General features: G+C 30.9%; 2 protein-coding genes and 1 pseudogene across 2 annotated transcripts; 2 read left to right on the forward strand and 1 right to left on the reverse strand.

Moving 5' to 3' along the window:
• Positions 1–746: 746 nt before the first annotated feature.
• LOC106376569 (E2F transcription factor-like E2FE) lies at positions 747–3,282 on the forward strand. Its single transcript, XM_013816666.3, has 11 exons — positions 747–1,176; positions 1,248–1,315; positions 1,399–1,451; positions 1,520–1,597; positions 1,677–1,730; positions 1,811–1,913; positions 2,094–2,161; positions 2,245–2,317; positions 2,414–2,475; positions 2,563–2,956; positions 3,050–3,282. Exons 1-11 carry the CDS (start codon positions 959–961, stop codon positions 3,136–3,138), a joined length of 1,260 nt encoding a protein of 419 aa, XP_013672120.3. The 5' UTR covers positions 747–958; the 3' UTR covers positions 3,139–3,282.
• Positions 3,283–3,440: 158 nt separating this feature from the next.
• Positions 3,441–4,803, forward strand: LOC106376571 (annotated as a pseudogene).
• Positions 4,804–6,042: 1,239 nt separating this feature from the next.
• On the reverse strand, positions 6,043–6,493 carry LOC106374692. The gene has a single exon (XM_013814663.3). It carries the CDS (start codon positions 6,427–6,429, stop codon positions 6,190–6,192), a length of 240 nt encoding a protein of 79 aa, XP_013670117.1. The 5' UTR covers positions 6,430–6,493; the 3' UTR covers positions 6,043–6,189.
• Between the last annotated feature and the right edge of the window lie 2,415 nt (positions 6,494–8,908).

Here is an 8,908-nt window from a genome sequence, read left to right on the forward strand (position 1 = left end):
CTCATATTTAGAAGTAATTAAAAGTAGATTGTTCGTTTAAAAAAAAATAGATGAACTTGTTTAATCTGGAACTCAATTTCTACTAACCCATTATTCGTAGAAGACGAAATCTACTTTTTGTAGAACGTAATTTAAAATTTTAATTTATATTTTTTTAACCAAAAAATATCATTTTGTGTAAATGAGTGTTTTATCAATTGTTTCTATTTTTATGTTTTTTATTCATAAAATTATTTATTTCATTAAGTTTTAGAAATGAAAAGGGTAAAATGGACAAAAAATATTTTATACCAAAGAGACAATTATGCTATTTTTTTGTTCCGTTTTGGTAAATTTTCCAAAAATCAATATTTAAAATATGAAAGAAAAAAATAAAGGCATATTTAAATCAATTATGAATAAATCAAAAACAAATCTGCGCTTTTTAAGCGCAGTCAAAATCTAGTATTTAATTAATTGATATCCAAAGTTTTGTCAATATTGCATTATTACAAAAGTATTAAAAACAAATGTACAAATATTAAACATGAAAAGCTTAACTTAGCTAATGAACAACACATACATCAACTATTTTTTTGTCTTTACTTTCGACATTTTAGAGTAATCATAATACTATGATTAACCTAATACCGTGATGTGGAAGAACCGTAGTCTAATGGTTAAGGTTTAAAGGTTTCTATACCCAGGCTGCAAGTAGTGAAAACCTTAAATGTTAGAAAAATGTGCATTTAAATCGACTGGATCCCTTCAAACCATATCATGTGTATGATATTAACTTCAAATGTATATTTTGGGATCTTAAATTTACGTTAAGCTCAACCGAAAATATTGGTTAAAAAATATTTCCAAACCGAGAAACCAATAAAAACCGAGGACAGAACCGTGGGAAGGAGGAGCCTAAAAAAAACGAGAGAGGAGAGAATTCAAATTGGCGCTCAAGATTTAAAAGTTTTAACGTATGTTCCCCCCCAAATTTTTGGAATCCAATTTTCTTAAATCCCTCCCAGATCAATCAATCAATCAACCCATCGACTCAAGTGAAAAAAAAATGTCAGATCTGCCGCCGGAAAAAACGAACATGGAGCTATCATCATCGTCTTCCATGCCGGGGCCTTCTTCCTCTCTACACCATTCCTACAGTCGGAAACAGAAATCTCTGGGCCTTCTTTGTACCAAGTCAGTTCCCTTTATAATCACATTTCTCTATAGTTTTGGCTTCTTTAATTACTAATCTTCTTCCTCTACAGTTTCTTAGCTCTTTACAATCGACATGGAATTGAAACGATTGGGCTTGATGACGCCTCCTCAAAATTAGGTTTTTCCCCCTTACCCAGTTTTTTTTTTCTCCATTCTATGTGAGATTAGGATCCGAATTTTGATTTTGGAATTTGGTTGCAGGAGTTGAGAGACGGAGAATCTATGATATCGTTAATGTTCTCGAGAGTGTTGGCGTGAGTTTTGTTCCTTCCTTTCTTCACTGATTTCATTTTCTTTTATTCTCATCTCTTATGAACTTTAGGTTTTAACAAGAAGAGCTAAGAATCAGTATACATGGAAAGGATTTGCCGCAATTCCAGCGGCGTTAAAGGAGCTCCAAGTCAGTTTTGTTTTTCTTCTTCTTAAATTGATTTGATTTTGCGGATTCTCATAGGGTAAGAGTGTTCCTGATGATGCAGGAAGAAGGTGCTAAAGACACTTTTCACCGGTTTTATATCAACGAGAATGTCAAAGTATGTGAATTTGGATTTGCATCTCTGTAAGTTGTTCTCTTCATGAGTTTAATGCTTAATGATGGTCTGCTGAATTTCAGGGATCTGATGATGAGGATGATGAGGAAGAGTCGTCTTCTCAGCCTCTTTCTAGTAGTCAGACTGACACCTCAAAGCCATCTCTTCCCGATTCCTCCAAAATAGGTACTTTTTGTTTGGAGTGTTGTAGATTCAGTGATGTACCTACCATGTTCCAAGTTAGAATAAGAGCCATCTTGTAGCACTTGGACCGACCTTTATGCCAAATAACAGAGATAGTATTCATGAGATATAATGTTGATTTGCTGACATTTTTCCTTTGGTGGTTATATGCATGTATGACAGATAATCGTCGAGAGAAATCTTTAGGACTTCTTACTCAGAATTTCATCAAGCTCTTTATTTGCTCTCAAGTAAGTGAGAAAGCTAGAGATTTGTTTTTACCTACTAAGAGTTTCCATTGAGTTACTTTATTTATATTCTTCTGAATGTATAGGCTACAATCATCTCCCTCGACGAGGCTGCAAAGTTACTGCTTGGAGATGCCCACAATACATCTATAATGAGAAGTAATTATCTTAGTTCTCTTTTTTTTTTGTGGCTTTTAAACTCTTTTTGTTTATGTTTGCATACTCACTTGAGATAATTGATTACTCTTTCTGTAGCCAAAGTGAGGCGACTTTATGACATTGCAAATGTCTTGTCATCAATGAATCTCATTGAGAAGGTAAACTAAATGCTGCAGTGTTTCATGAACCATATCAATGCTCTGTAGATGTAAATTACCCTTACTTTATGTTTCTCTTGGTGACAGACTCACACCTTAGATTCTAGAAAACCAGCTTTCAAATGGTTAGGATACAATGGTGAGCCTACTTTCACTCTGAGCAGCGATTTGATGATGCAAGCCGAATCAAAGAAACGAGTTTTCGGAACTGATCTTTCAAACGTCAGCGTCAAGAGAAGCAAAACCCATGAGAGTGCTACAGAGAGGAGTCTGAAGATGAAACACCATGCTATAGCGGAGAGTTCTTATAACAGAATCTTTGACGCTCACGAATCAAGACATGGATCAAGAGGTTATGAGTTTGGTCCTTTTGCACCAGCCACTGGTACATATCCAACTGCTCCTCTGGAGGACAGCTCAAAGAGAGCTTTTGATGTGGAGAATCTGGTTTCCGATTACCGTCCCTCGTACCAAAACCAAGGTAGCATATTATTATTATTACTCGCATCAATTTGATATTTTGAAAAAATATTAAAACATATGAAATTAACTTTTTTGATGAACAAAATTTCAGTTTTGAAAGACCTCTTTGGACATTACATGGACGCGTGGAAGTCATGGTACAGCGAAGTCACCCAGAAGAATCCATCACAACACCATTAGATTTAGAGCTACTCTTCTTCATCTTCTTTTACCTGTGAACCATTTTATTTTGGTCTATAACTTAAATGTTTGTCTACAAAATTCCCCTATTTTAATTTAATTTAGAAGAAATTACGTGTCCCATTTTCATTGGGACACTTGTTATTTTCTCTTTCAATTCCAATATAAGTGCTTACATCCTTTATACTCCGCTTCGAATTCAAAAACCCTAAATCCAAAGGTTCCAAGGTACGAGATCTCATCTTTCTTTGCTTGCTGTTTACTCTATGAGGTGGCTGGTGTGTTTTAGGATTGCTATGCAACGGTGTTGGTCTTTGATGATTTTAGTTGGTTACATGTACAAAGATGTCGTCCCGGGAAGAGAATATCTACATGGCCAAGTTAGCCGACGAGGCTGAGAATTATGATGACATGGTTGAATTCTTGGACAAAGTTGCAAAGACCGTTGACACTGCCGAGCTTACTCCAGAAGAGAGGAACCTTTTGTCTATTGCCTACAAGAATTTGATTGCTGGTAGGAGGGTCTTCGTTGAAGCGCACCCGCTCTATTGAGAAGAAGGAAACAAAAAAGGGAAACACTAACAACGTCTCCCTTATCAAGGACCACAGAGTCAAGATTGAGAGTGAGATCACCGAGATTTGTGATCGGATTTTCAACCTTATCGACTCTCACCTCCTTCCTAGTGCATCCACGGCTGACTCCAAAGTATTCTACCTCAAAATGAAGGGAGGCTATCACCGTTACCTCTCTGATTCCAAGACTGGAGCTGAAAAGATAAAAGCTGTTAAGCGCACTCTTGAGGTGTACAAGTCAGCCCAGGTTATCTTTCTTGCTCTTTAGCTTGTAGAATGATAAGAGAACGTCTTGTCTGACTAATGCTTCTTTTCTTATGTAGGCTATTGCTCTTAATGATCTGCCTTCCACTAACGTACCGAGACTGGGGCTTGCTCTTAACTTCTCTCTTTTTTACTATGAGACTCTCATATCAACCAAGGCTGCGCTTAAGACTGCAAAGGCGGTATGTTTATGTGGCTAACTTCTTATGAGACTCTCATATAAGGTTCTCCCAACTGTCCTGTTTGATAAAACTTAGAGCTTCTTTTTCTTTTTTGTTCTGACAATCGTTACTGTGCAATTGTATTCATATTATGGCATAAATGTGTTTATGTGGCTAACTTGCTACACTTTCCTGTGCGTGTGCAATATTCATATGATCTAGTAATGGTTTATAGATTGCTTATCATCGTGTTTGGAAGATAGATATTGTAGTTGATTGTGATGATGATGTGCATAATTTGGAAAGTAGAGCCTACAGTTGTTCCCTTACACTAATATATATAGATGATGTTCATCGTGTTTTGATTTTTTTTTTTTTTAGATATGATGATGATGGTAGGCTTTCGAAGCGGCCATAACTGAAATGCACGGAGTGAGAGAGGAATCATACGAGGAAACTGCATTGATCATGAATCTTATCCTTGACCGTATCACCCTCTGGACTGATGAACTCAAATGGTCCTGAAACTCTCTTTTGTTTTTCTCTTTTTTTTGTTGTTGATTTTGTTGCCGCTATATGATTGCAAAAGTTTGTATTAAGATCCCCACGTAATTTTTTTTTTGTCAGATGGTTAATTATTTATAATATGAGAAATATTACAAGATGATTTTATAGTCGATAATTCTATCCGCCTCACGTCTGACTGTATCATCCTCAGCTGTCCTATGAGATACATGTCTAACGGTATTTCTTGCGCCATGCCGAAGATCTCCTATATATTTTTTCTCTATAAATCTACATAATTCGCTTTTGATGGGATTCGAAACCCAGACCTCCTAGTGTAAAAGCATTAATGAACTCTTAGTCAAACCACTGGATTAGTTCCCACATATTATAATCTAAATTGGTTAAGGTAATTGTGAAATGCAAGAGGAAACTGAGGTAGTGGAGATTAATAATTCATAATCAGCCGAACTACTACACCTAGGGCTATTCAATATGGCAAAACCGAACCGTACCGAACCGAACCAAACCGAAATAGATAATATGGTTTGGATTTGGTATATACCATACAAACCGAATGGATATGATTTTTAAAAAACCGTAGGATTTGGATATGGTTCGGTATATAACCGAATAAATCGAATAAAACCGATCAAAAAATAGAAACATGTAAATATGTATATATTTTATAACAACGTATGAAAATCATAAGTTAATTTTTTTGCTAATAACTATTACCATATTTTTTACACTAATAAAATAGTCCTGATTTGTAAAACATTTGAACTATAATTAAATAACAATTCATCGCAAACATGCTTCTTATTTTCTTAGTCTTCTTTTGATCTTTTTGCTTTAATTTAGCATTGACTAAATTGAAATAAAGATTATAAATTGTATGATAACAATTAGTGGAAATTCTTCACAATTTTTTTTTATCTATAAACGAATAGAGTTTCGTGTTTAATAGAAGAAACATGACTTTGATGAACGCTAAATATGAAAGAATATAATAACTTATTTTTGTGCTTCGTGCTTTTGTTTTGTTTTTTGTTTTTTATTTTTATTATCAAAATTTTGAGCTTTGATTTTAATTATAGATTTGATTATTTTATTAGATGATAGAAACATTTTTTATTTTTGTTCTTTTATTTAAACTTATAATATTTTTTAATAAATGAATGTGTTGACAACAAGACTCTAAAATTCATATAATATGATCTCAAAATAAAGAATTATGTTTTTTGGTATAAAACCGAATAAACCGAAAACCGACGGTATATAAACCGAACCGAAGTAAATATGGATTTAGAATGGTACTTATATTTTACTAACCAAAATACCGAAAAACCGAAAAAACCGAACCGAAACCGAACCGATATCCGGATTGAACACCCCTAACTAGACCAATGGAGTATATGATTTTGTGTAAATAAATAAGGTTTTCAAATATACTTCAATCTTCACAAAATCAAACAATTCACACCATTAATCATAAAAAGATCACACGAATCCAAAGTAATAATAATGTAACAAAAGGAGATGAATATCAGTTCTTCTTGGTGGTGGTTTTGTTATACTTGTCTTTGACCCAATTGAGACCCAACGAGGTTCCTATCTTGACTTTCTTCAACCCGGAACTCGCCACCGCTTTCGTCTTCCCCAATCCAGCCTCCACCTTCTCTTTGTATTTTCCCGACGCGCCACCGCTGCTTTCACCGTCATCTGTCGTTTTTCCAGAAGCTTGATTGCTGTTGTCCCATTGATCTGCCCAAGAATTTTTCTCCATATTTTCCTGAGACTAGAGAGAGAGATTTGATTTTATTTGATTAGGTGAGAAAATGTATTTATTTAAATTAATTAAATTGTGATTACATTTTTAATTTTTATATATATAGTTGGTGGGGTAGCGATAAGATTATTTCTCTTTCTTATTTGGTCAAATATGAAGATTACTTCTTCTATTATAGTTGACAAAAATATTTTGATTGACGTTTCACCAATCGGAGCTGTGAATTAAATTATGGTTAACTGAATATCTCTTATTAGCGTGTAATAATACAATTTCTTAATTCTTGCGACGAAATAGTCCAATAAATGGTACTTCCTCCACTGTATGAACAATGTCATTTTTCATATTTTTTTATACAAATTAAAAAAATTGTAAAATATATTTATATTCTTATTAATATATTTCTTCAGCCGGTAGCCTTTCATGTGAATATAATTATTTATACAATTAACGCATTTTACAATCAATATTAAACTTAAATAGATATAATTAATTTCTAAAATAACACTAGAAACACGTCAAATGATATTTTTTTATGAAACAAAGAAATATTACTTAATGGAATTTTAATTACTTGAACATAAACTAAATTTTGATTTTAATTATAAAACTAGACTATTTATTTATATTTTTCATATAAGGAAAAAACTAAAATATTTATTTAATCAAATGCAAAATATCTTAAACGAGAATGAAATCAGAACTAGTCTTTTATAACCAAATAAAATATCAAGCTACTTTTACTATTTATTTTTATGTAGTCTAAAACTAAGGAAGAAATCTACAAAGTAAAAAATAATTTAATTAAAAACAGTATACGAAATCTAAACATAAACATTTATGAAATTTTAACCTACGTTTGATAAAAATCAAAGTTTTGGTCAAATTCCAAATTGATCCCTTAGAGATTTTTAATGAAGTCTGCTAATTATAGACTTCCAATGAAATTTATTCTTAGAAATTAAAAATTTGAATAAATGAGAAATTAATTTACTTAAAGTATACTTACCCAGAAGTATTCCATTTTTTTTTCAAAGAAAAATAAGACTTCTCTTAAAATATGCAGTGTAAAAATATCAAACATGTCAATTGCAAAATTAACATTAACATGTTTGTTAAATAACTGCATTTAAGATTTACCTAGCATGTAATCTTGTAGAGATGTTTGTTGTCGTAATACAAATCTGAAAAAAAAAACCAAATCAATAGTTAAGTTGTAACGATACGACAGAAGCTCCGATGTTTTTAAATTAAGGATAACCAAAATTAAAAATCACCAATGAATGTGGTTTGAAAAATGAAAGTTTCAAAAAAATTAAACGAAGGGAGCGAGAAAAATGAAAGAAAATAATATTTTATTGGCAGGTAATGAAAATATAAGTGATACAAAATCATTTTCGATCTTTTAAACTTCAAATTTTTTTTGTTTATTTTAGTTGAAAAATTGATGATAACAATATTATGTAAGTGTTCCAAAAACAATTATCGTCAATAAGAATATTTGATTTCTAATTCAATTTCTTTTAAAAAAATTACGACATTTATAAATAATTGAAATTAAAAAATATTTGAAAAAGGAAAAAAACGATAAAAACGATGGAGAAAAATTAATTAGTTTTGTGATAAACTTTAAATGTTTTTTTTAAACTCTATCATTATTATTGTTTATGTCGAGTCCATTTTTTCACTACAAAAAGTGTGAATTGTATCACTTAGACTGTAAATGATATAATTTTACATTACTTATTTATAAATGAAACAAATATATATATGATTCAAAATCAGTTATGATAATTGATTTAATTATGAATTAATTTAACATCAGTTCAATTAAAATGACATAATTTATATTAATTTGTATCACTTTTACAAAACTAATGTTGTTTTAAAAATTTATATCAATTAAATAATTGTGGAGAATATGAAGAAACGTGGAACAAAAGTTGATGACACTTGTCAACGAGACATTAGGATATCAAATTTGATAAAAGTTTATTTTCAGTGAGATATCACAAGTGACATCGTCCCACCAAATTTGGTGTTTTGTGAAAAGTGTTATAACAAATTTGGTGTGGTATTATTCATTATAACAAATATTTAAATAATATATTTATTACATTTTATTTATAATTGAAATATTAGTATTATTGATAATTTTCATTTATAAATAAAAAATAAATATATCATAATATCAGTTTTTAAATTTTCACATTACTAAATATTAAAATATTGTTTTATTTATATGTTTAATTAATAATATAACTAAACGTGTATTAGAAATTACATCAAATTGTAACAGAAAAATATCTACTTTGCTTTAAATATATCATTTTTAACTAATATTTTACATAAAATAAATAAATTAGTATATAAATTAACTAAACAAGAAATACTTTTTAGATAAACAGTGAAAACATAAATTACCAAATGTTAACAAATAAACATAAATCTAAATGTCATAAGTATAATTAGTCAA

The sequence above is a fragment of the Brassica napus genome, chromosome C1, assembly GCF_020379485.1.
Source record: "Brassica napus cultivar Da-Ae chromosome C1, Da-Ae, whole genome shotgun sequence".
Classification (NCBI taxonomy): domain Eukaryota; kingdom Viridiplantae; phylum Streptophyta; class Magnoliopsida; order Brassicales; family Brassicaceae; genus Brassica; species Brassica napus.

Excerpts from the sequence above, each read along its gene's own strand:
- LOC106376569 (XM_013816666.3), top strand. The coding sequence starts at position 959 with ATGTTCCCCCCCAAATTTTTGGAATCCAATTTTCTTAAATCCCTCCCA. Across the intron at positions 1,177-1,247 it reads CTGGGCCTTCTTTGTACCAA|TTTCTTAGCTCTTTACAATC; the intron begins GTCAGTTCCCTT and ends CTTCCTCTACAG. Across the intron at positions 2,476-2,562 it reads CAATGAATCTCATTGAGAAG|ACTCACACCTTAGATTCTAG; the intron begins GTAAACTAAATG and ends TCTTGGTGACAG.
- LOC106374692 (XM_013814663.3), bottom strand. The coding sequence starts at position 6,429 with ATGGAGAAAAATTCTTGGGCAGATCAATGGGACAACAGCAATCAAGCT.